Source organism: Neoarius graeffei, chromosome 15, assembly GCF_027579695.1.
Source record: "Neoarius graeffei isolate fNeoGra1 chromosome 15, fNeoGra1.pri, whole genome shotgun sequence".
Classification (NCBI taxonomy): Eukaryota; Metazoa; Chordata; class Actinopteri; order Siluriformes; family Ariidae; genus Neoarius; species Neoarius graeffei.
Genome location: NC_083583.1, coordinates 41,151,198 through 41,178,734, shown reverse-complemented (window position 1 = coordinate 41,178,734; position 27,537 = coordinate 41,151,198). Strand labels below are relative to the sequence as shown.

The 27,537-nt window shown below is 40.0% G+C and overlaps 1 protein-coding gene across 1 annotated transcript; it reads left to right on the top strand.

Moving 5' to 3' along the window:
- On the top strand, nucleotides 1-27,537 carry stx6 (syntaxin 6). Its single transcript, XM_060941331.1, has 8 exons — nucleotides 1-330; nucleotides 6,941-7,110; nucleotides 7,212-7,306; nucleotides 7,916-7,978; nucleotides 8,117-8,245; nucleotides 9,172-9,278; nucleotides 12,484-12,578; nucleotides 25,155-27,537. The coding sequence occupies exons 1-8, from the start codon at nucleotides 296-298 to the stop codon at nucleotides 25,229-25,231; spliced, it is 771 nt and encodes a 256-aa protein (XP_060797314.1). The 5' UTR covers nucleotides 1-295; the 3' UTR covers nucleotides 25,232-27,537.

The window sequence follows — 27,537 nt, the reverse complement described above, 5'->3', positions numbered from 1 at the left end:
AGAACATTAGTTTCTTGCTTTGACCACAGAACATCAACAAAACCTTTTTTTTTTTAATGTTCCATTTTCTAAGCCTTCGCATACAGAAGGAAAGAATACGGTCTAACCTTTGACCCGGATGTAGAATGTGTGAGAGTAATGGCGTTGTAGTGGAGTGGGTTTCTGTTTCTCATGTAAATAACACACACATCCACTCGCTTGTTCATGATCTTGACAGGACACACGAGAAGAACAGCTGAATTTCAGGGCATGTTTTTTTTCATATAAACGGGTTTTTTTGTGTGTGAACAGCGTCATGTCGATGGAAGACCCGTTTTTTGTTGTGAAAGGGTGAGTATTTCCTCTGACTGTGTCATAGAACAATAGCGTTAGCAGGCTAGCTGTAGCAGTCGCTAATAAGACTTAAATGTCTTGGTGTGGCTAGCTCGCTTCCGAAACGTAAAACCATCAAATACTAACATTAACTACATGTGCTGCCTGTATAGATGGATCTACCTACTATTCCTCCGTGGACTAAAATTATACAGACATGAAATAAAAACAAACGGAGGAACACTTGAATTTAGAGTGATCTAACACTTGAACTATTCTAGGTGATCATGTTTCTTGTGTCATTAGTGTATTATGTACAGCTGTATGTTAACGTCCAAACTCTGTCTTTGTTTATTTGGTCGTGAAGTTTGATTGCAAGCTGACAGAAAGAGGTTTAGCACATCACTAATTAATCCAGGATCATGATGAACTCTGTCTGAAGGGAAATAAGAAACACGTTCATGTTTGCACATTAAAACCACCTGGCACCTGTTCAACTTATAGTCTGGGCCAGGGGTCACCAAACTTTTTTTCTCTGGGGGCCACATTGTCGTTCCTGACTGTGATGGGGGCCGGGGTCGGGTCAGCTATATCACATAGAATTGTATGACCCAGACAAATATGACCACCAGCAGGCCTCATTGTGTAGTAGAGATTACTAGCCTGGCACAGCCATCCCCACTACTATATCCCCACTACTATATCAACACTTGATTCCTGGCACATATTTGTTTATCTTTACTAGTGGTTTGCAAAAGTAGTAATCAAGTCTTCACACTTTGTTTTAATTTGAAATACCACTGATATTCCATTTATTTATTTTCTAATAAAAATAATATCAAAGCTGTCAAGGTAAGAAACATCTGCCTATTTGAGGTGATTGACACTGGCAAAGGTGAGTGGAAAATTATAAATTGTAGGTAGGCCTGTTGATATTATTAATAATATAAATAATAATTGTATGCAGCACTTAATAAAGGTCAAATAAATAGGCCTATAAAATAAATACATTTTAAAAAACAGTGAAATTATAATAATATGAGCAATAGATCACAGCAGTTGTGCTGTGTCCTGCACGTCATTGCTCTCATCCATGGCCAAAGCAAAAAAACTCAAATTCTGACGCTTTCTCATTCAGCTGGTCATACACGTTGTCCCCCAAATCTTCGGTTCGCCTGGTCATAGTAGGTGCGGAGAGACTCGCCGCGTTGAGCTCATCCTTCTTGTCGGGACACACCTCCTCGGCCACAGCAAGCATGCATACTTTAACAAAGTCCCCATCAGTAAACGGCTTTCCATGGGTAGCTAGTAGGTGAGCTACCTTATAGCGAGCTCAGACAGCAGCCTGGTTGATCTGGGTTTGGTGAAGGAATACATTCTGTTGTGCAGCCAGTCCGCATTTCATCCTCTGAATCCTGTCTTCTCTTGTTTTCCCTCGCAAACTAGCATACTCTTTGTGGCGGGTTTCGTAGTGACGACGCAGATTATATTCTTTGAAAACCGGCACACTTTCTTTACATACAAGATAAACTGCACGGTCCTTACACTGAACGAAAAAATAATCGGTGGTCCACTGTTCTTTAAAAACTCTACACTCTCTGTCAGCTTTTCGCTTACCGCTAGCCATTTTGCTGTCCTGAACACTGACAGTTCTCTGCGCGTGCGCTGCCTGTCACTGCTTGATCGCGAGCATATGACGAAAATTCGGAAAATATGAATAGTTCATTTTATAACTAAATATCAATTTTAATTGATAAAATCAACAAAATACAAGATGCAGACATGTTATTATTTGCCAAAAAGCAATTTAAAAAAATAGGCCATGACCACTTTTGGGGATTGCCTCATAGGGGCGGTTCAAGTGATGGGGGGCAGGGGGCTGGGGGGCCGGTCAAAGGGGGGTGGCGGGCCGGATCTGGCGACCCCTGGTCTGGGCAAATGTGAAATGAACAGTTTTTCTTTACTGATGCCACTTTTTCCTGTTTTCAGTAAGGATATTAGACCCTGACTATCAGCTGATACTGACATTGTCGTGAAAACTCACTCACCAAAGAAAGGCAAAGGACAAGGATTTCCAGAAAAAATAAGACTTTTATTCAACTAATTAATAAAAGTCGAGTCAGTCTACAGAGCAATCCAGTTCATCGATCACAGTGCCTCTCATTTTATACACTTCTAAAACATCACAGTTCACACTTTTTTTATCTTTCTAATAAGCTCATTGGCTGACATCTACATCTCTCACCAGTTTCCACCAGTATTTTTCCCTAAACAATATATCTCATACCATTCATATCATATTTCCATCAATACTTCTAAACCCTCAACAACGTGTTTTAAAAAACAAACAAACCATGATTCAGAATGACTTTGCAAAAATAATATTTGGCAATAACAACCTTTCAGTTAAATCAATCTCAATTTCTTTACTTGTTTATTTTAAGATTCAAAGATTCTTATTGTCAATTCAGTATATATCCAGGACATATAGGAGAATCGAAATGCTGTTTCTCTCTCTCCTTACTTGTAAAATCAGATAAAAATATTTATATTAAAGAAAATATAAAATTATATATTAGAGAGAGGGAGGGGTAAAAATACATTCTGAGGGGTAACAGGAGGACAGAGGATGGGAAGGAGCAGTAGCCTAGCCTAACAATAAGCAATACCGGACAATGTGCAATATAAAGTGCAATATCTCTCCTGCCTCCCCCCTTCTTTTTTCTCCCTCCCTCCCTGTCCCCCTTCCTCTCTTCCCCATATCTTATTCTTTTTATATTTGTATATGTAAATACTTAATTTATTTAAATTTATCTAGAAGTTTTCCTCTAGGGGCGGCACAGTGGTGTAGTGGTTAGCGCTGTCGCCTCACAGCAAGAAGGTCCGGGTTCGAGCCCCGTGGCCGGCGAGGGCCTTTCTGTGCGGAGTTTGCATGTTCTCCCCGTGTCCGCGTGGGTTTCCTCCGGGTGCTCCGGTTTCCCCCATAGTCCAAAGACATGCAGGTTAGGTTAACTGGTGACTCTAAATTGACTGTAGGTGTGAATGTGAGTGTGAATGGTTGTCTGTGTCTATGTGTCAGCCCTGTGATGACCTGGCGACTTGTCCAGGGTGTACCCCGCCTTTCGCCCGTAGTCAGCTGGGATAGGCTCCAGCTTGCCTGCGACCCTGTAGAAGGATAAAGCGGCTAGAGATAATGAGATGAGATGAGTTTTCCTCTATTTCTGTTCTCTGTTTATCTGTAATGATTCTGCTGGAATCTTAATTTCCCTGAGGGAACCCTCCCAAAGGGATCAATAAAGTTTTATCTAATCTAAAACAATGTACAAAATAGCAGTAGTGCAAATACAGTACAATAACTATAACGGAGAAGGTGCTTAGAAGAGCAGCTTATGAGGTGTATATGAACAGTGGTGCAAATGAGCAATAGCAGCAGATACAACAGTAATGTAAATAATTGTAGTGTGATGTGCAAACAGATGAGAGAGAGTTTCTTGTGTAAATGAATGTGTTACAGACCAGGGGCAGGGGGTAGGTAGTGGACAGAGTATAATACTAAGTATAATCATTAATACATTGAATTATTATTACTTTAATAACATCAACTTCAGTACGATCAACAACATCGTTTTGTTTAATGTGAATGATAAATCAGTGTGATTCTGTATGTGGTTGCATGTAAAAAAATAGAAAAGCACTCCTTTAAAAAATAAAAAGAATCCTTTAAAAAATTCCGGGATCCAGAAAGTGATCCGGATCACCGCCAAAATTTAATGGATTGTTACTTGTGCTCAGTCACACCTCTGGAAAAAATTTCAGAGCAATCCGTTCATAACTTTTTCCGTAATGTTGGGCCACACCAATTTAATTAGTTGGTTCTCGGATTTTTTCAGGAAAAATATGAAGCGAGCGGGCGAAATCTCATCTCATTATCTTTAGCCGCTTTATCCTGTTCTACAAGGTCGCAGGCAAGCTGGAGCCTATCCCAGCTGACTACGGGCGAAAGGCGGGGTACACCCTGGACAAGTCGCCAGGTCATCACAGGGCTGACACATAGACACAGACAACCATTCACACTCACATTCACACCTACGGTCAATTTAGAGTCACCAGTTAACCTAACCTGCATGTCTTTGGACTGTGGGGGAAACCGGAGCACACGGAGGAAACCCACGCGGACACGGGGAGAACATGCAAACTCCACACAGAAAGGCCCTCGCCGGCCACGGGGCTCGAACCCGGACCTTCTTGCTGTGAGGCGACAGCGCTAACCACTACACCACCGTGCCGGCGGGCGAAATAAAAATAAAATTAAAAAAATGCTCTGATGGTAAAATTAGCAGTGGAAATAGACCAAACAATACAGGCAAACCAGTAAACAGAATTTCAACACACCTGTCAAAGATTTTACGCTTCTGTTCGCTGAATATCCTAACGATCACAAACACAGGCTTTGCAGGACTCCCCTCCACAGGCATGTTTCTTCCACAAGTCTTTATCGAAAGTGAAAGGGGCGATTTGATTGGTTTTCGACGTCACGTGACCTCACGTCATGTGACCTTTTCTGTTGGCGGGAGTTTGATTTCGATTTTTTTTTTCATTTTGCATTTTCTTCAAGTGGTGATTCCGAGAACCAACTAATTGAATTGGTGTGGCCTTGCTAACAGACAAACCAACAAACAAACAAACCAACACTACTGAAAACATAACCTCCTTGGCAGAGGTAAAAAACAAAACAAAACACCATAATATGTAATGAATAAAATATGATGGTATGTGGTTATAGGAAAATAATCAATGATTGTCTATGGCCCAGTGCAATGCTTTAAGGGTACCGTTACCACTCTGAAGTTGATAATTAATAAAACCCTGCAATTTGCCTTGCAGCTGTGTTACTGTCATGGCAGCTGTTATAGAAAATAAGTCACCACCTTCAGATGATGGTATAAGATATTGAAATGACACTAAAATCTTTCTAGTAACCAAGCCTCCCCTTAAAATCTCTCTGAAATCCCATGTTCTACCAAACATCAGGTTTTGTGTCCCTTATTTATATGTAAGATTTGCGTTGTGTAGTTTGCCAAAATACAGTGGATCTGATTAGAAAATATTTCACATACAAGCTGATGCCAGACCAGTGTATTAAGCAAGTATCAGATCAGTAGATGTTTAGAATGCCCACCATAATTATTGGCCCCCTTTGTAAAGATTAGTGAAAAGGGTTAGAAAAATCCACCTTTGGTGAAGTCGCTTCATTTCACACTGAAACAGTGAGGAAAAACCCAACCTTTAATTGAGAAGTTTATTCAGAGAAAAACAGATCCATCATCAAGAAATAATTATTTTCAACAAAAACACATGTGCCACAATTATTGACACCCCTGCATTTAATACTTTGTTCAACCTCCCTTTGCCAGTAAAACAGCACCGAGTCTCTCCTGTAACATTTTATAAGGTTGGAGATACAGAACAGGGTCTCTGAGGCTACGTTTACATTAGACCGTATCTGTCTCGTTTTCTTCGCGGACGCACTGTCCGTTTACATTAAACCCCCTGGAAAAGCCAGGAAACGGGAATCCGCCAGCGTCCACGTATTCAATCCAGATCGTGTCAGCTCCGGTGCTGTGTAAACATTCAGAATACGCGAATACGCTGTGCTGAGCTCTAGCTGGCGTCTCATTGGACAACGTCACTGTGACATCCACCTTCCTGATTCGCTGGCGTTGGTCATGTGACGCGACTGCTGAAAAACGGCGCGGACTTCCGCCTTGTATCACCTTTCATTAAAGAGTATAAAAGTATGAAAATACTGCAAATACTGATGCAAATACTGCCCATTGTGTAGTTATGATTGTCTTTAGGCTTGCCATCCTTCCACTTGCAAGTAGGAAGTGATGTGCGCTGGGATCACACACACAGCGGCTCAGTCCCGAATCACTGCTTGTTCACTTCACTCGCGCGCTGTGTGAGCTGCGCAGGGCCGGAGTGCGCACCCTCCAGAGGGCACTCACTGTTCAGGGCGGAGTGATTTGGAGCGCAGGATGCCTGCGGAGCCGAGCGTATCCGCGTATTGGTGTTGCTGTGTGCACGGTTAATGGTTTTAGTGTAAACGCGAATCGTTTTAAGAACATTAATCTGATGATCCGCTGATTCGACGTAATGTAAACGTAGCCTGAGACTTTTCCTCTTTACACAATCTCTCCAGATCATCCAGGGTCCGAGGCCTTCTCTTGTGCTCTCTCTCCTCTTCAGCTCACCGCACAGGTTTTCAGTGGGGGTCAGGTCAGGGGACTGACATGGTCATGGCAGAAGATTTTTGCCTAACATTTTTTACTAATCTTTACTAGGGAGAGCAATGATTGTGGAGGGCACTGTGAATTGCATGGGCCATCTCACAGTAAAGTAGCTTCTCTGCAGAACATCAGCGGCCTAATGGCAGCACAATTTTTGACAAGTATAGTCCTATGTTCTTGTGAAAGTTCATTCATGCAATATACAGGATAAAATATGTCATTAGGTCAGAACTGAAAATATGTAAACGGATACTAGTTCCTGCTTTCTTTAGAGTACTTTTTTTCCCCGCTTTTTGAACACTTCTTCCTTGTACTGAATAATGTTCATTATGCTTTAGGGAGGTCCAGAAGGCTGTGAACACTGCCCAGGGTCTGTATCAGAGATGGACTGAGCTACTGCAGGATCCTGGCAGTGCCACGAAGGAGGAGATCGACTGGACCACCAATGAACTGAGGAACAGCTTAAGGTCTATTGAGTGGGATTTGGAGGACTTGGATGAGACCATTAATATCCTTACAATTCTTTTCCATGTAATGTTTGTCATGTTGTTAATGATCATGCTGCTTTTACATGCTATGCTCATGCAGTACCTTAACAGTGACTTTCACGTATTGTGGAAGCAAATCCACGGAAGTTCAATCTTGATTCTGTGGAGCTGAACAAGCGGAAAGCTTTCATCACCAGCACAAGACAGACTGTCAAGGTGTACTTCAGATCTATTCAGACTTCCTTGTTTGCATCAGCATTTTAACTGAATATCAAAAAAAATAAAAGTGCATGTCTTAAGTGATTTTATATGTAAGTAGTTAGCTCTCAAGTGGTGTTCTGTTAAGTATATCAGGTTATGATGTGCTCCAAATGGGTATACTCCATTTGAGATTCAGTCTCAGTGTTTATTGGAAGAGCTTAAATAGAAACTAGAGATTGGCATAAGACAAGTTGAAGATGGTGAATTTGTGCATTGGGTTGCGGCTTAAGAAATGCAAAATACGCCTAAATATGTTGGTAAATAAATAGATGAAAATCTTATTACAGTATACAACAGTTTATATGAAATATTGTAGTTTATAATAAAGAAATAAATTTTTAAGTTTGTGTAGTCTGTGATACAAATAGTTAGGTATGTGATAATGTTTTTTTCCTGCAGTGTAAATTTCTGTGTAATTATGTATTGAAAACTAAATATTTAAAAGAATAAAAATTTGTGCATCTTTTAAAGGATTTTTTTTTACCCAGCTCTGTTGGGTATAAAGTGTCTGAATTGGGAACCATTTACAGCCTGCTAAATGTCATTATCGATTTTATTTTTCAGGAGATGAAAGATCAAATGGCAAGTCCAATGGCTATGTCCCTGTCAGACAAGAAAAACAGACAGGTTCGTACTGATCTCAGTTCCAAGATAATCAAATTGTTCTCCGATTCTGTGGATTATAGTCGACGTAATATTTCTTCCTCATTATTACAAGGTTTTGTGTGTAAATCAGATGGCTGTAAGGTCTGCTTTCTGTGTTAGACTCTGATGGGAGATGGAGGGTCTCGTGGGCCAATCTGGCAACCAGGAGGAGATAAATACACACGTCTGGACCGAGAACTGCAGTCAGCCAACTCGCAGTTTATTGAGGAGCAACAAACTCAGCAACAGGTAATAAAGCCTATAGTTTGGAGACCGTTTGAGAGGTGATGGTTTGTTGCTTTGTACTTGATCAATGTTTAACCTCACTAATTCTTTATTGGAGAATGAAGAATTTTTGTAAAATGTAGGTACACGAGCAGTCTATACAAGTTATTAATTGCTTGCGTATGCATTAAACCCTAAACTGCATGGAAACAAACCAGAGGTTGTCCACTAGTTGGATCGTCATCCAGATGTGGACCTAGCTTAGTATTTCAGCTGACAGAATAAAGTACTTGAAATAAGTACTTTTTAATGAAGCTGAAAGAAACCTTAGTGAGTACAGTTTTCAAAAATGAACCAGATTGACTTCTGTAGCAGGTCCTCTGTTGCAGCCAGTCACATGCATTTATATAAATTATTTAGTGGAAGGCAGCTCATTGGGAGACTAGCTACAGGGCGAGATGCGTTAGCTCAGGAAGGAGACAGTTATCACAGGCTTTCAAAATTTTTGTTTTATTTACCCTCTCCGGTCTGATAAGCGAACTGATGACATGGACAGAGAACTAAAGATGATCGGACAGAGAAGTGCCTTTATTCTTCCTCTGTCAAAATGAAAACAGAGGAGTGTCCTCAGTTCAGAGTCAGTGGCACTAGTCAATAATGGTAATGTGAAGTGCCACTAAGACATAAATCAACCACTTAAAACGGTGTTATTTATAATCCTGAACTAATTGTAAATGGTTAATCCTTAAAAGGAAGCTGTTGTCACTGTTCAGTCATGTTAGCTGCTTGTCTGTACCTTTAAAAGTGAGGACTTGTGTGACTGGACATTTTACAAATATTATTTGAATACCCCTCGTATAAACAAATCAAGTATCGCATAAGTAACTGTCACTTTGTTGCACAACTGTTTGCTTCATATCATTGTGACCTTGTGTATGTTGTTTGTGTAGCTCATAGCGGAGCAGCAGGACGAGCAGTTGGAACTGGTGTCGGGGACCATTGGTGTATTAAAGAACATGTCTGAACGTATTGGACAGGAGTTGGATGAACAGGCCGTGTAAGCCATAGCACTAATCCCTGTTCACACTAACAAGTTGTATTAACTTTTTTTTTTTTTGGTGGTGGGGGGGGACATCTGCTACAGTATAACTAGTAGTAATCTTAAAATACTTAAAGCTCGATGTCCTTTTGGTTTCATAAAATCGGTGAAATTTAGTTCCCTCTGAAATTTGGTCATTGTGATATCTGTTTATTTCTGTAGTATCTAAAAAAAACAGGCCATTCTGTGGCTGGGAAGTTATTTAATTTGAGGGGATTCCCTAGCAAATAATGTGCATGAAATCGCTCACTTTGCACAGTCAAGCAGACAGAGGAAGTCCGTGTGCGCATGTGCCGGTTTACCTGCTTCTTTTTCTTCTTCTTTTGGGTTTTATGGCAGCTGGCATCCACAGTGTTGCATTACTGCCATCTACAGGTTTACTTTGAGCGTGCACTGACAGTTACATCATTCCGTCACTAAACAAACAGCTGATCACACCGAGGCGCTCGCTAACCGCCGATATTTATTAGTTTGGTCCTGCGTTTCCTTTCCTTTGCAACATAACGTCTTTTCTTCTCGCTTTCTGTTACTGTAGTCGGTCTTTGATATTTCATTTGCATCCTCCATTTTCCTCTCCTGTTTCAAATTTGTATCCCACAGTGCCTTACACGAATGGGGAAAGCCCACCATGTGATGCATGATGTAGTATCTTGAATTGGGTCATGGTGAAGCAGGAAAAAATAGTGGAGAATTTAGGGCCACGTGGCTTAAATTCATTAATTGTTCTATTTAAAAAACCTAATAAAATTGGAAGCCTGTGATTCAATTTCAGTAGCTTTCGGTCCACTAAACAAAAATAACTGGGTGTCAGGGAAAATTCTTTTTATGACCTCCACTTGAAAAATCTGAAAGGCAGTCTAGCTTTAACTCTTTACCCCTTAATGATGACATATGACGACCCCGTGTATACCCCATAATAACGACATATGACGCTGGCGTCTATGCACCATAATGACGACATTTGACGACTTTTATTTCTTGTAAATATGTTCTAAGGGTGAACAGTATATACATATACAAGGGTGGCTGTAGCAACTGCTTTAAGGGGTCAAGAGTTAAGTCTTAAATTAGTTTTAATGATCCTACTCATGGGTTATCTCTTGTGGGCATGGTCTATAAAAGGGTTATTTATTTATTTATTTATTTATTTTTAAACATTTCTAATAAGACATTATGTTTTACTTTTATTTTAACAAAATTAATTTGGATTTTGTAATGGGTGTTCATGACAGCTAGAAACTGAGAGTAAAGATTTTGGCTAACCTCAGATAAGCCAAAAGACTGGTCCAAAGAAAGTACTAGAGCCAGTCATTTGATTTCTTTGTTTCTTTACAGCGTCATGATTATTTGCATAAATGTGTAATCATTCGTTACTCTATTGACATGTTGCTTGCTTTTGGTGTTGAAATTTCTGATCCATGTTTCCGTTTATACAGGAAACGAATAGTCTGTCACTGTATTTACTTGCTGGTATAAAGTCATAATCAGTTAAAAAAAAAATTAGGTATTTTATAAAAGTATCCTTTTGGCAAAATCCATTTAAAAACTACAGGGACATGTTTAAAAAAAAAACAATTATTAGAAAGTATCTGGTGCACACAAGTATAGATGAAAGTCTTCCGGATTTACCGCGGAAATCCGGATATTTGACAAAACTCTTGAAAATCTCCGGTTTTCCGAATGGAGAAATTTATTTTTCGGATTTTTCACGTTCCTAGACGCAGCGTAATATTTCGCATCATCCTTGCATGGGCGCAGTCCTTAAATAGCCCAAACATAGTTCATTGATTTAAAGACAGGTGTTCTTTGTTAACGGCGTGCGTGCTGGAGCTTGTTAGGCGCGCGCGCCCAAGGTGCACCTGCAGGTGCACGGGCTAAAGCGCGCAGGACTGACACTGTTCTGCGCAAGCGCAACACAATCGCACTACAAAGCATGTTCAAGCTGCCAGTGTAGCTGCAGTCTTTTTAGTTGCGAATTACAAGTATTTTCTCGTGTTAATAATTCACCATGTCAAAACAGGCAAAACTTTCCTCCTCCTTTCGACGTGAAGAGAGGTAAGCAATTTATTATATATTTTTTCCATCAAAGTTGCATTTTGTGGCTTTGAAGCTAAGTTTTAGTGCTGTTTCTAGAACACAACATCAAGAAAACGTGGAAGAAACAGCAATAATGGAAGAGCCGGTTTCTAAGCTACCTAAAACTAACAATGGTAATTATTTTTTGTTACATAATGTACTCATGCTGCCAGTCAGTGTGCGACCCCCCCCCCCCCCGAAAAATCCTAGCTACGCCCCTGATTTACATGAGAAATTTGGTATTCATTGGTGTGTTTAAATTTACAGACAATACGAACTAATTGGCTTCAACTCGAATAAATATGAATTGGAAATTTTTAGTTCACTTTAGCTTATGCAAACGCACAACTCTACAAGATTGATAAACGAGGCTCAATGTCCCCAACATTGAACCCTGAAAGCTTTAGAAACTAACAGACCTTTACTTTTTAACAGCACTGTTTTGGGATTTTGCTGAGTTTACCTTCAACTGTCTGATTTTTTTCAAAGTAATTTATTCATGAATGTACATGAAAGAAAAAGGCTTAAAAGTTATAACTTGTTTTAGTGAAAATAAGTACTAAAATGCACTAGAATGCAGGGTTTTTCATGTTATGTTATTAAAATTTTTTCGGGGGACGTTGCCCCCCAATCTTAGTTTGACTTTCAAAAGTTCAGGATTTTTTTTTCTTTGCTCCACTTTCATCTCTAACACAAGAAACTGATACATCTGAGAGAAGCCTGAACTCCATACATGTGATGAAGCGTTTCTGACAGGACAGTGGCTGTACTGAGGGATATATCTAAGAATATGAATTGTATCAATAGATATCATAAATAAACTAACAGACAATGTGCGCATCAAATATTTTCTTGTGCACACCAGAAACTTTCACACCCTTTTTAAAAAATATATTTATTTGTTTATTTTTATGTATGTCCTTTTAGGGCTCCATAGAAAAGAAAACTTCATGTAATTAAAAAACTAAAAGCAATTTCTTATGTAATTTTATAATATTATTATAGAGTTTTATTAGGTTGGTATCCTGTTTTAATCTCTGTACAGTATGCTTACTTTGCGATAAATGTCTCTCTCGCTGATTTGCAGAATGCTGGATGATTTTGGCCATGAGATGGACAACACCCAGTCCAGGTTGGATAATGTGATGAAGAAGCTGGCTAAAGTTTCACACATGACTAGTGGTGAGTAACAGAACAACTTTTAGGCCTCTTCACACCATGTGCACCTCCCAAAAAGAAAATCATCAAGCTTAAAAATTAGATGGACTTTGATTTACTAAGCTGACCATGATGTATGGGTTGACTGACAGAAAATGTCTGAGAGAACTCAGCCATGAATTCACTTCCTGTTCAAAACCACCCCATGCTTCCTGAGGTCAAGAAGGTTACAAACTTTAGCGGAAGGAAACCGAGGGCTTGGTTATGATGGCACCTCTTAAAAGGGTTTACATAATGAGAACAGGAAGCCTGACCTTGGGGCCTCTCAAAGGAAACTAAAGAATAAAAAGTGACAAATTTTCACAATTCATGAGACCTGTCACATAATATCAGAAAATAACAAAAAAAAAGCTGTTTAATGTTGAAGTTAAAAAAAATTATAGCGCACTTTTCCTTTATGCAGTAGTATAAAATTCTGTATATTTTATACAGAATTTACAGTGATGCTTGAAAGTTTGTGAACCCTTTAGAATTTTCTATACTTCTGTATAAATATGACCTAAAACATCAGGTTTTCACACAAGTCCTAAAAGTAGATAAAGAGAACCCAGTTACACAAATGAGACAAAAATATTATACTTGGTCATTTATTTACTATGGAAAATGACCCAATATTACATATCTGTAAGTGGCAAAAGTATGTGAACCTTTGCTTTCAGTATCTGGTGTGACCCCCTTGTGCAGCAATAACTGCAACTAAACGTTTCCGGTAACTGTTGATCAGTCCTGCACACCGGCTTGGAGGAATTTTAGCCCATTCCTCCGTACAGAACAGCTTCAACTCTGGGATGTTGGTGGGTTTCCTCACATGAACTGCTCGCTTCAGGTCCTTCCACAACATTTCGATTGGATTAAGGTCAGGACTTTGACTTGGGCATTCCAAAACATTAACTTTATTCTTCTTTAACCATTCTTTGGTAGAATGACTTGTGTGCTTAGGGTCGTTGTCTTGCTGCATGACCCACCTTCTCTTGAGATTCAGTTCATGGACAGATGTCCTGACATTTTCCTTTAGAATTCGCTGGTATAATTCAGAATTTATTGTTCCATCAATGATGGCAAGCCGTCTTGGCCCAGATGCAGCAAAACAGGCCCAAACCATGATACTACTGCTACAATGTTTCACAGATGGGATAAGGTTCTTATGCTGGAATGCAGTGTTTTCCTTTCTCCAAACATAACGCTTCTCATTTAAACCAAAAAGTTCTATTTTGGTCTCATCCTTCCACAAAACATTTTTCCAATAGCCTTCTGGCTTGTCCGCGTGATCTTTAACAAACTGCAGATGAGCAGCAATGTTCTTTTTGGAGAGCAGTGCCTTTCTCCTTGCAGCCCTGCCATGCACACCATTGTTGTTCAGTGTTCTCCTGATGGTGGACTCATGAACATTAACATTAGCCAATGTGAGAGAGGCCTTCAGTTGTTTAGAAGTTACTTTGGGTCCTTTGTGACCTTGCCAACTATTACACACCTTGCACTTGGAGTGATCTTTGTTGGTCAACCACTCCTGGGGAGGGTCTTTTCCAGCCTGATGAGCATCAACAACGCTTTTTCTGAGGTCCTCAGAAATCTCCTTTGTTCGTGCCATGATACACTTCCACAAAGATGTGTTGTGAAGACCAGACTTTGATAGATCCCTGTTCTTTAAATAAAACAGGGTGCCCACTCACACCTGATTGTCATCCCACTGATTGAAAACACCTGACTCTAATTTCACCTTCAAATTAACTGCTAATCCTAGAGGTTCACATACTTTTGCCACTCACAGATACGTAATATTGGATCATTTTCCTCAATAAATAAATGACCAAGTGTAATATTTTTGTCTCATTTGTGTAACTGGGTTCTCTGTATCTACTTTTAGAACTTGTGTGAAAATCTGATGTTGTTTTAGGTCATATTTATGCAGAAATATAGAAAATTCTAAAGGATTCACAAACTTTCAAGCATTACTGTAAATAGTAAAATGTAATTGTGAACATCATGCAATAGAATGCAAAGGATAAAATTAAAGATCAAGTGAAAATATGCAGTCTTCAAAATTATTTTTAAAGCAAGGCCAATTCTTTGGTTTTTGCTGTACACTAAAGATATTCGGGTTTTAGATCAAAAGATGAATATGCAACCGTAGGTGCTAAAGAAGGCAACTGGTCTTGCTTGAAATTCTTGAAGACGTTTCACCTCTCATCCGAAAGGCTTCTTCAGTTCTGTCTGACTAGTGGGGAGTTCCAGGTATTTATCCTCTAGTGGACCAAGAGCAACCCTAAGGAGAGTCATTGAGGTCACATGGGTTGTAGAGGCATCCTGTAGGGCTGTGTGTGTCGTCCCCCCAAAAAAATTTTAGTACATGGCTACTTGGAATTGTGACCTGTTTGTATTGCAGATACTGAGGTATGCCCTGTTTTTTTTTTTTTAATTAATAAGGTTAAAAAAAATTAAGAAAATAAATCGTTATGTGGGATTGAGCTGAAGAGGTTATGATATACATTTATATTTAATAATAGGTCCTATAGTTTAGGTTTTTTTTCATTCGTGACATGAATGCAGTGAAAAGCAACCTGGGCGAGTCCTGTTGGATTTTAACAGGGTGCGAGAACTCCGTGCATCGACATAACATACTTTATTTTTTTCGTGATCTGGTTTCCATCAGGGCGGCACGGTGGTGTAGTGGTTAGCGCTGTCGCCTCACAGCAAGAAGGTCCTGGGTTCGAGCCCCGGGGCCGGCGAGGGCCTTTCTGTGTGGAGTTTGCATGTTCTCCCCGTGTCCGCGTGGGTTTCCTCCGGGTGCTCCGGTTTCCCCCACAGTCCAAAGACATGCAGGTTAGGTTAACTGGTGACTCTAAATTGACCGTAGGTGTGAATGTGAGTGTGAATGGTTGTCTGTGTCTATGTGTCAGCCCTGTGATGACCTGGCGACTTGTCCAGGGTGTTACCGACTTTCGCCCGTAGTCAGCTGGGATAGGCTCCAGCTTGCCTGCGACCCTGTAGAAGGATAAAGCGGCTTGAGGTAATGAGAATGAGAATGAGATGGTTTCCATCAAATCCTGCACTTTGATTGGCTGGCGAGCGGGTCTGTATCCTACAGTACGGACCCCGGTTACGGACCCCAGTTACGGACCTCTGGCGACTCGCTTGTTTACAACAACAACAAACATAGTAGCAATTTTTGTCAACATTTATCTTTTTAATAAGATTTTTATCAAAAAGCTTATAAATTTTTGCCGTCATTTCTCAGCATAATAGCATTAATTTTACAGCATGGATCGTGATAACGACAGTCTTCACAGTGAAAGCGAGTTTTACTACCCTGAGGAAGAAGAAATAAAATAAAACATTTCAGGAGAAAGCTAAAAACCTGTAACTGTTGCTAATGCCGAGCAAAAACATGGCTGAATCCTGAATGACTCAATTTTGTATAAATAGGGGACTACATAGGCGGCAAAATGTAGTTTTTTTCCTGCCATGGAAGTGCACTTGTATACCGAGGAGGAAGCCATTTGCATTACAGCCGTGAATGAGGATTCAAAATGGTGGCTCGGCTCGCCTCGGTTTTCCCTTTCGGGCGCTCTCGTTTTCTGTTAGAATTTGGTAAAGGAAAAATAAATATATTATTTACCAGCTTAAGGTCGGTCCATATGGTGAAATATCGTGACCTTGGCCTTGAATACTGACCTCGGCCCAGAGGGCCTCGCTCAGTACTTTCAAGACCTCGGTCACGGTATTTCATGATACGGACCTCCCAGCTGGTAAATAACATATATATATATTTTTTTTTTTCATGGTCCAAATCCTGCGCTCTGATTGGCTGGCGAGCGGGTCCGTATCCTATGGTACGGACCCCAGTTACAGACCTCTGGTGACTCGCTCGTTCACAACAACAACAAACGTAGCAATTTTTGTCAACATTTTTTAAATAAGATTTATTTATAAGATTTTTATCAAAAATCTTATAAATTTTTGCCAGCATTTCTCAGCATAATAGCATTAATTTTACAGCATGGATAGTGATAACGACAGTCTTCACAGTGAAAGTGAGTTTTACTACCCTGAAGAAGAAATAAAATAAAACATTTAAGGAGAAAGCTAAAACCTGTAATTTGCTAATGCCGAGCAAAAACATGGCTGAATCCTGAATGACTCCTTTTTGTATAAATAGGGGACTACATAGGCGGCAAAATGTGGTTTTTTTCCTGCCATGGAAGTGCAGTTGTATACCGAGGAGAAAGCAATTTGCATTACAGCCGTGAATGAGGATTCAAAATAACATTAATTTTACATCATGGATAGCGATAACGACAGTGTTCACAGCGAAAGTGAGTTTTACTACCCTGAGGAAGACAAAATAAAACATTTCAGGAGAAAGCTAAAAACCTCTAACTTGCTAACAGTTTGATCTCCTTAGTTAATGAGGCCCATTTTGGACCATGTTATCCTAATACATAATATTACATTAGGTAAAAACTTTAAACCAGTACAATCTCTTCTTCAAAGTTTCACCAAATGGCTTTATTTATGCAATATAAAGGTCATAATACTGTATAACTTTGGTCGAGCAAAAACATGGCTGAATCCTGAATGATTGAATTTTGTATAAATAGAGATCTTGCAGTCACGTGACCGGAAAGTACACAACCCCCATCTTGTCGGTCAAAAACACCGCTGAATACTGCTGCACTCGTGTACAGAATGGATCAATTTCAACCGACGGACTACACGGCTCATTTTTCTAATGAACAGATAACTAGATACATGTCTAAAATAAACGATCTACAGATTTGTGACCCTTATGGCTTTCCGGACGGAGTTTTCACGACCGGATTTTGAACTGCCAGCGGAATACCCGGACGTGTATGATTACCTCATCAACTTTCCCTCGCTGTTCAGTGGTGAAGCACTGCGTGCCTATAAATCTCTGGACAGTTTTCTTTACAGAAATTCATGATTTGTCAGCGACTCAGATGTGGCATCTTGTAAACAAGAAAATAACAATCCTCACTGGATGGGTAAGTCACTTAAGTATTGAGTATAGCACTGACCAGCCGATTATAGAATAGAATAAGGTAATTCCAAATCGTCCGTCTTGTTTACATGGATCTGGTGTTGGAGAGGTAGAGGCTTAGCAGTGGAGGTTTGAGTAGCTGTTTTCTGAGCTTAGTCAACAGGCCGGCTCTGCCTGTAGCCTCGCTTTTGCTCCCGGCACCGCCTCCTTCGCTTTGCTTCCTATAACAATCCATGGAGACCCCGCTGGTCTCGCCCGGAATGTTTTTTTTTTTTTTTTTTTTTTTCTCGTCCGGAATGTTGTGCATGCAATGGAAATCGCTACAAACCGTCATTTTCTGCTGGAAACCAATGTCCAGTAAGTCCATACGGTTGTAGTAGATATTGAAGTCCGGTACAGACGAACAACACGCAAAAATACACACAAAAAACATAAAAAACGTGCACAGGTAGGGAGAGCTTGTAGCCGCAGCCGTTGTAGTAGAATTGTATATAGTAGGGTTTTCCAGAAGAAAAGGTAGAATTAAAAGCAGAAGTAGAAGGCGGAATATGGCGTTTGACCGACACGATGGCGTCTGTCACAATTTGGATCGGCTGTGACGTCACATGCAAGTGCTCCATAGGGGACTACATAGGCGACAAAATGTAGTTTTTTTTTTTCCTGCTATGGAAGTGCATTTGTATACTGAGGAGAAAGCAATTTGCATTATAGCCGTGAATGAGGATTCAAAATGGCGGCTCAGCTCGGTTTTCCCTTTCAGGCGCTCTCGTTTTCTGTTAGAATTTAGTAAAGAAAAAAATAAATATATTATTTACCAGCTTAAGGTCGGTCCGTATCGTGAAATACCGTGACCTCAGCCTTGAATACTGACCTCGGCCCAGAGGGCCTCGCTCAGTACTTTCAAGACCTCGGCCACAATATTTCACCATATGGACCTCCCAGCTGGTAAATAACATATATATATTCCCAGACTGCACTGTAGACTACATATAAAGGGTGTGCATCATCCTCTTATGTTTATGATATTGTTAACGCGCATGTTCACAAGCCAAAATGATAAGATGCTGCAGCAGGCTCACTGTGTCGGCTGTCCTGCTACTGCTCGTGTTCATTAATAGGGTATCCCTGTACTCACTACACCTTGGTACACGTGCCGTTTTGGGGGTGCACCTCACTTTGATTTTTACGACAGTGGCTGGACAGGTCTGTGAGAGATGTTGATATTTGCAGTGGCTCTGAAGAAAATCTGCTTGAAATCCCCTGAGTCTTGGGAACTAAGACTCATTATAGGACTTGTTCACATGCAACTCACACAACCATTGTATAGTTATCTCAGTTTATTAGACTCGGAAGCTCAGATTGCAGTTGGGCAATTCCATGTAAATGTCAACCTCACCATGCAAAAATAAAGCAACATGTAATACATCAAAACCACTCCCAGAGATATCACCTAGGCCTGTATTTTACAGATGTGAATAAGTTGAACCAATTTGTAACCAACCTAATATGTCACTGTCAGTCTTTCTTTCTTATAATGTAAACCCCAAGCTAAAATCAACTTTGATCATGTACAATTCTATATTATTGCCACAAGCCACAGAAATGTATGCTAAAATCCACAAAACAGCAAAACAATAGCCATCCTAAATATTATTTAAGAACTTTGATAGTTTTAGCTGATATTTAGAGAGTTTTTCAAATGGTTATGGTGGTTAAATTGCTGATTTTCTAAACATACACCATGTCTATTTCAGACGCGTCACATCCATAACGGAATTTCGTCACATCCATAACGCTGACTTTTCCTTCCGAAACTCTGCATGAAATACAAAATATTTTAAACAAAGATTTTTTAATATTCACCTTGGACCCCTCTATCAAACGGATATCTCCATTTCAACATTAGGTTTACAATTTCACAGAGTTTGATAAAAATGTACAGTCACCCAAGAAAAGTGATACTTTTTCTGTCACATCCATAACGCATCTTTTATTGGCATTTTCTGGCATGCCCTAGATGTACTATGGGAACTGTTCTTGTTCTATCACTTCTCCAGTATGGTACAGCCTTAAAATATGCAACACCTGTTTAAATACTGGGAGACAATAAAACATGCACTGGGTCATTTGTTGCCATTTTGAGTTCAAGTGTCACGTCCATAACACTGGAATTGCTCAGTTACTGACTTTGTATTATCAACCTGTAACTCTTGCAGTCTTTGTTTAGTTATCTTGGTATTAAGCTCTGTCTTAAGTGGCCACTGACATTCCCTCAGTTTCCCTGGGTATATTCACTGTCTTATATGTACAATGAATGTCCTGAGCAGGAGCTCAGATTGCAGTCGCTAAAATAGTAATAATTTGATATAAGGTGTTTTATGGTCAGCGTACTACACTGTAGTGTGTCATGTGGTAATGCATTATATGACAGTGCAACTTTCATCAACATTACCATATATCAGTTGTAATTATGTTCTACACGTACAACCCCGATTCCAAAAAAGTTGGGACAAAGTACAAATTGTAAATAAAAACGGAATGCAATAATTTACAAATCTCAAAAACTGATATTGTATTCACAATAGAACATCGACAACATATCAAATGTCGAAAGTGAGGCATTTTGAAATTTCATGCCAAATATTGGCTCATTTGAAATTTCATGACAGCAACACATCTCAAAAAAGTTGGGACAGGGGCAATAAGAGGCTGGAAAAGTTAAAGGTACAAAAAAAGGAACAGCTGGAGGACCAAATTGCAACTCATTAGGTCAATTGGCAATAGGTCATTAACATGACTGGGTATAAAAAGAGCATCTTGGAGTGGCAGCAGCTCTCAGAAGTAAAGATGGGAAGAGGATCACCAATCCCCCTAATTCTGCACTGACAAGCGGAGCAATATCAGAAAGGAGTGCGTAAAATTGCAAAGAGTTTGAACATATCATCATCTACAGTGCATAATATCATCAAAAGATTCAGAGAATCTGGAAGAATCTCTGTGCGTAAGGGTCAAGGCCGGAAAACCATACTGGGTGCCCGTGATCTTCGGGCCCTTAGACAGCACTGCATCACATACAGGCATGCATCTGTATTGGAAATCACAAAATGGGCTCAGGAATATTTCCAGAGAACATTATCTGTGAACACAATTCACCGTGCCATCCGCCGTTGCCAGCTAAAACGTTATAGTTCAAAGAAGAAGCCGTATCTAAACATGATCCAGAAGCGCAGACGTCTTCTCTGGGCCAAGGCTCATTTAAAATGGACTGTGGCAAAGTGGAAAACTGTTCTGTGGTCAGACGAATCAAAATTTGAAGTTCTTTATGGAAATCAGGGACGCCGTGTCATTCGGACTAAAGAGGAGAAGGACGACCCAAGTTATCAGCGCTCAGTTCAGAAGCCTGCATCTCTGATGGTATGGGGCTGCATTTGTGCGTGTGGCATGGGCAGCTTACACATCTGGAAAGACACCATCAATGCTGAAAGGTATATCCAGGTTCTAGAGCAGGCATCACCAAATGGCGGACCTCGGTCCGGATCCAGACCCAGTGATGGTTCTGTCTGGACCCGTGACCAATGGTAAATTCACAAGATTAAGTAATTTCCATGGAGCATTATTTTGGATGGTCGTGGTTATTAACAGCAGGCACTGCTACTCCAGTTAATACAACAATAGCTTCACTCAGTTAAGCCAGTAAAATCGTTAGTTTACCCAGCGCACCACAACAGAGCAACAAGCAGAGAGGAAGAGAGTTAAGTTCAGAGACAACTGACCGAGACAACATGGCTTGCTCCAAAAGGCGGCGGAAAGTAGACAAGGAAAATTGTTGTTTTGAAGATGAATGGACAGAGAAATATATGTTCATTCTTCCGGCAAGCAGTTCAAAACCAGTGTGCCTCATATGCTCCGAAAACGTGGCATTAATTAAAAGCGGCAACGTGAAGCGCCACTACAAAACGAAGCACAGCTCTTTTGAGCAAAGTTATCCCCTGAAGTCCGAGCTGAGGGCCGCAAAATAACCCAACTGCAAGCACAGTATGACAGGTCTACCCGACTCATCACACATACATTTACAGCCCAGCAACGTGCAAACGAATGTTCCTTAAAAGTAGCGTGGATTTTGGGGCAACATAAAAAAAGCATTTAGTGATGGGACAGTTGTGAAGGAATGCTTAAACGCCGTTGCTGAGACATTGATCTGCTCATTGATCTGCAAGGAAATGCTGCATTAAGAGAGCATTTTGAGACAACTGACCCTGCTACTTTCTGGTTACAGACTGTTACTGAGGCCCTGTCCACACGGCAACGGATTCAGGTGACTCCGATACAATTGCTTATCGTCTAGGCCTGGCGTCCACACGGCACTGGCGTTTTGGGTGCCCAAAACGCAATCTTTTTGAGAACGGGTTCCAGAGTGGAAAGATCTGGCAACGTTGCCGTTGTGAAGTCGTCTGGATGAGTAGAACGGATTTGTTTACGATGACGTCACAACCACATGACTGTGAGTGCTTCACGCCGGGTAGAAGTGTAACGAATATCACCAGGATAAAGCCTTACAGAGCACTAGTGAGAGTGAAACACGAGCTTGGATATTATTATTATTATTATTATGTTCAGTGTTAGTTCACAGTAGTAATGCAAGAAGCAGAATAGTGACAGTAATAGTGAAGCAAAAACATGCAATTGTACAAACACTGCAGCTCTACAGCAAAATATTCATTTATGAAATGGTCTGATTCTTAACACCAGTAGTGCCAATGATCTTCTCATTGCGATGCGATGCGAGTTGTCAACAAATCCTATAACTTGGTTCATGAAACGCGCTTACAAAATATTTTCACTGTGAATATTTATTGTGTAATGGTGCAAAGTGAGAGAGAGAGAGAGAGAGAGAGAGAGAGAGACTCTGCCCTAAGGGGATCCTGCCAGCAAAAATAGGGGAAAAAAGGAGCGATCTCACCTCTTCAGATGTGGGTTTAAGTCCTACAATACATTCCTCAAAAAGGGCATCGAAGAAATTAATCCATCAACGTGTATCATTCAATTTATTCCGGACCATTAAAGACGCCGCCTTCCACGTAGAATCATACGTCATCCTCGTCGCCATATTGGATAGGTCAAAGCGGAGAATAAAGATTCATGTGCTGCGTTTAACTGTACCAACAGGTTTGCCGTCCAAACGAGATCATATGGGATTACCTTTCACAGGTGAGACTGGAAAAATACTTTTCATTGTATTTGGTCATTATAATGTAATTTTACAAAAAGATTTTCCTGACTTTGTGGCTAATATGAAGTCTCGCGCATAATAGTTTATGCGCATGCGTCCTTACTTCTTCTATTGTTCTGGTGTCTCTGAAGGGACCGTCTTACAGCACACGTAGAGGTGTGGCATGTGTATTGCATCGTTTTCAGCAAGCGTTGCGTTGCCATATGGACCTGATATTTTACTGATTGTTGCCCATTTGGACGCGATATATTTTTAAATAACATCTCGTTGCCGTTGTCGTGTGGATGTAGCCTGAGAGTGTGTTCCCTGGTCTAACCAAAGGAGCACTGCACACCTTGACTATGTTTGGATCGACTTACAGCTGTGAGTCAGCTTTTTCCACTATGAACATTGTCAAAACCAAGCACCATTCTAGGCTCAACAATGAACACCTACATATCTGCATGAGAATGGCACTAACTCCATTCCAACCAAGATTTAAATTACTGGCAGGTCAGCCACATGCCCATTTTTCTCATTAAGAAAAGTAAAAGAAGAAGAATTAAAAGAGAAAAGTTCAAAGAAAAATGTTCTGTTTGCATTTCCCCCCCAAAAAGCCACTTGTTTTCTGAAAATGTGGACTTTTTTTTTTAATTTAAGAGAAAAAGGAGTCATTCCACTCTGTTTGCACTTTTTTATTTATTTTATTCTGAGGTTCCTGTTTTCTTTAATCTGAAATAAAGGCCTTGAATTTATTTTCCTGGGACTACTTTTATTTATGGTAAAAGAGATAGTTGTGCACTCAGTTCATTTCCTGCATTGGAAATTAACAATAAATATTGTTGAAACCATATGAAAATGTGGACATAGGGGAAGACTATAAGACACAAGCTGGACTTCGGGTCGGACCTTCTACTTGGACAAAATTTAATAACTGGACCTCAGTGACTTTTAATTGAATACCCCTGTTCTAGAGCAACATATGCGCCCATCCAGACGACGTCTCTTTCAGGGAAGACCTTGCATTTTCCAACATGACAATGCCAAACCACATACTGCATCAATTACAACATCATGGCTGCGTAGAAGAAGGGTCCGGGCACTGAACTGGCCGGCCTGCAGTCCAGATCTTTCACCCATAGAAAAACATTTGGCGCATCATAAAACGGAAGATACGACAAAAAAGACCTAAGACAGTTGAGCAACTAGAATCCTACATTAGACAAGAATGGGTTAACATTCCTATCCCTAAACTTGAGCAACTTGTCTCCTCAGTCCCCAGACGTTTACAGACTGTTGTAAAGAGAAAAGGGGATGTCTCACAGTGGTAAACATGGCCTTGTCCCAACTTTTTTGAGATGTGTTGTCATGAAATTTAAAATCACCTAATTTTTCTCTTTAAATGATACATTTTCTCAGTTTAAACATTTGATATGTCATCTATGTTCTATTCTGAATAAAATATGGAATTTTGAAACTTCCACATCACTGCATTCCGTTTTTATTTACAATTTGTACTTTGTCCCAACTTTTTTGGACTCGGGGTTGTACCTGCAATTCTGATGGTATCATTTTCAGTGGGGCGGCATGGTGGTGTAGTGGTTAGCGCTGTCGCCTCACAGCAAGAAGGTCCGGGTTCGAGCCCCGTGGCTGGCGAGGGCCTTTCTGTGTGGAGTTTGCATGTTCTCCCCGTGTCCGCGTGGGTTTCCTCCGGGTGCTCCGGTTTCCCCCACAGTCCAAAGACATGCAGGTTAGGTTAACTGGTGGCTCTAAATTGAGCGTAGGTGTGAATGTGAGTGTGAATGGTTGTCTGTGTCTGTGTCAGCCCTGTGATGACCTGGCGACTTGTCCAGGGTGTACCCCGCCTTTCGCCCGTAGTCAGCTGGGATAGGCTCCAGCTTGCCTGCAACCCTGTAGAACAGGATAAAGCAGCTAGAGATGATGAGATGAGATCATTTTCAGTGATTTAATAAAATGGTTTTGAAAGTTCCTACATTTAAAACATTTTTGATATGGTAATTTTCTTTGAGATTTAATTTACAACATGTCTCTGACAGCTCAGAAGGCATCTCTGGGCATTTAAAAACTACAGAGCTTCTGGGAGCCTCTGGTGGCCCCTGGAACTTGAGCTTTTATTTATCCGATGGGCTAGCTAATAAATCTATCATTTGTCCCCTGATCATTTAACTACATTTGGGGTAAATGGGGAAATTTGTGTTTTCAAGTTGAATATTGAGAAATAATTCCTAAGATGATATAAATACCCATATAGGAACATGGTCTGAATGCTTATGACTGTGTTATCTCACATCTGACCTCTTTACTCTCGCAGATCGGCGACAGTGGTGTGCTATTGGCGTTTTGTTGGCCATCCTGTTCGTTGTGATCCTCCTCCTCATTGTTCTGTGAACAGCACTCCGTTCCCAGCCACTACAGCTTTCCTCATTCCAACCGAAGGATTGACTAAAACAAAGGTGTTTTATGGAAAGGAAATCACCTTTGTCTCCACTCATTCAGTCATACTCTTACCTGCTGAGTATTGCATTTTCTTCTGCCACTCCAAAATACTACCTGTGTGGTACTTTAGCTTGTTTATCTGTAAATATGTGTAGATTTTGTTTGGTCTCTTTTTTTTTTTTTTTTTCTTTTTTAAACCAAGTGTTTTGGTGAAAGCTCAAGTGGCTTCTAGTTGTGCAGTCTGCATCACTTACATTTTCTGTAAGTGTGTTAGTACAAGAGGAAAAAGGAAATCTTGAAATTAGTGTCCTGGGTCAGGGTAAAACTTCATCTTGCTACTTTTAACTTTGTCTCATTAATGCTTCAGAATGATTTATTGAAGTAATAATGGGCTTAGTTTTCCATATGAAAATTCGATAGGGATAATATAGAATCTTTTGCTTCCTGTCCTGTTTGTTAACTGGTTTATCATGTACACCTGCTATATAGGTGCTGACCATTTTCCATCACCAAAATATCAGCACTGATTCTTTTCTAATGATGGACAGAGAAAAGGGGGCTGACAGTGTACACATCAACAGATGAATTACAGTTAGCAGTTATGTACCTACAGAGTGACCTGTATGGTGGATCTACCTGATGAAAGGGCCAGTAAGTGTACCGTAGGTACAGCTTAGACGTACCTAATAAACTAACAGCTCCGTTATGATTCTAACGGTTATTATTAATAACTAATGACACTAACCATACTTAACACTGGGGTTTCTTTATTTGGAATAAGATTTATTTTCGAAGCGGGTGTTTGATTAACAGCACTAATGATGAAGTTAACCATTTTCTTATATCATCACTTTCCAAGTGCTTATGATTTCTTTTGGTCCTGTCTCAGTTTATAGTAGATGATTTAGTTCAGGCTGAATGAAATTGATTGAACGATCTTGCCTGCAAACTATTTATGACATACTTTGAGCATCTTTGCTTGTGAGGTCAGTTGTAACGAATATAGTACCGAACAGTTAGCAGAAGATTAGTGGTCCTACTGCATAAATATCAATTTGCTTCAAGCGATGCTGAAGAGATGTAGCTTTTTGATTTAAAAACACACCCGCTGGGCATCTTCCCCTGATCGTTGTCCTTCTAGAGCACTTGGACCTAATAGTGGAACAGCAGGAGGAACATTACAAACAAAACATTAAGTGAGGTTCAGACAGTTCAGGAACTATAATCACACATCGATGACAACTTTATGGGTTAAAACACTACTTTATGTTCATCACTTTATGTTCCTCATTTTAGCAAGCGCAGCAGTGCAGTTCTGACAAAGTCAAATGTGAGGAAAAAAGAAACCGTTTGCGGGTAAAACTGAAAACTGGCGTAATTCAGCTGTTTATTCTACATGGTAAGATGAATTAAATTCATTTTTATTCTTCAAACTATTCAGCTTAAATTTTTAAAAAGCACATCGGAGTGCTCATTTCAGTTCTGTCTTTCTGACTTTGTACAATGTATTTAAAAAAAGCTGATATAAACACCTCAAATGTATAGGATTACTTTTTAAGGAGAAATAAGGAGCTATTCCTACTACAAATAAATGACAAAATAAATACACTGCGCCTTTTTCCACTGCAGCTACCAAACATTTTGAAAACTGAAACTGTGCCTTTTTTTTTTTTTTTTTCTTTAATTGGCCTCCAGTTCAGTAACAAAGGTTCCAGATTTTGGATGTCTGCTGAGGATGAGCATGTAACACCGTTTACACACACTAACTCAGATTGGCCATTTTTAACAATGTGTCTTCTAACCTGGTCAGTTTATGTTGAGCACTTGATCAAAGTTAATGAAGTTTTTTCCCTTCATGTTCAAAGCATTAAAACACACTGTGGACTATGATGTCATTCCTTTTACTACCTTCACTGGTAGAATTCCAGTTCTTTCTTAAGTCGGTGGAAATTAAACTGGCAACCAGGTGTAATTTCTTTCTTAGGTCCTCGTTTAAAGTCGATCCTAAACTTAGCATGGTAGAGAGTTTCACTTTCCCTACTGACATTTTTAAGGTACATTTGTAAATAGAAGTGTGTATTTTGATCATAGAGTAAACTATTGGTACACAGAGTGGTGTATTTTACCATCACAAACCAAGCAGGAACATAATCTGACATAAACAAATCACTACGTCCATGACTGAGATGCAGGATTAGACCTCAGTGTAATATTTTTCAAATAAGGTTTATTTCTTGAGCTAGTAATTTTTTTTTTTT

Excerpts from the sequence above, each read along its gene's own strand:
- stx6 (XM_060941331.1), top strand. The coding sequence starts at position 296 with ATGTCGATGGAAGACCCGTTTTTTGTTGTGAAAGG. Across the intron at positions 7,979-8,116 it reads CAGACAAGAAAAACAGACAG|ACTCTGATGGGAGATGGAGG; the intron begins GTTCGTACTGAT and ends TTTCTGTGTTAG. Across the intron at positions 12,579-25,154 it reads AGTTTCACACATGACTAGTG|ATCGGCGACAGTGGTGTGCT; the intron begins GTGAGTAACAGA and ends TTACTCTCGCAG.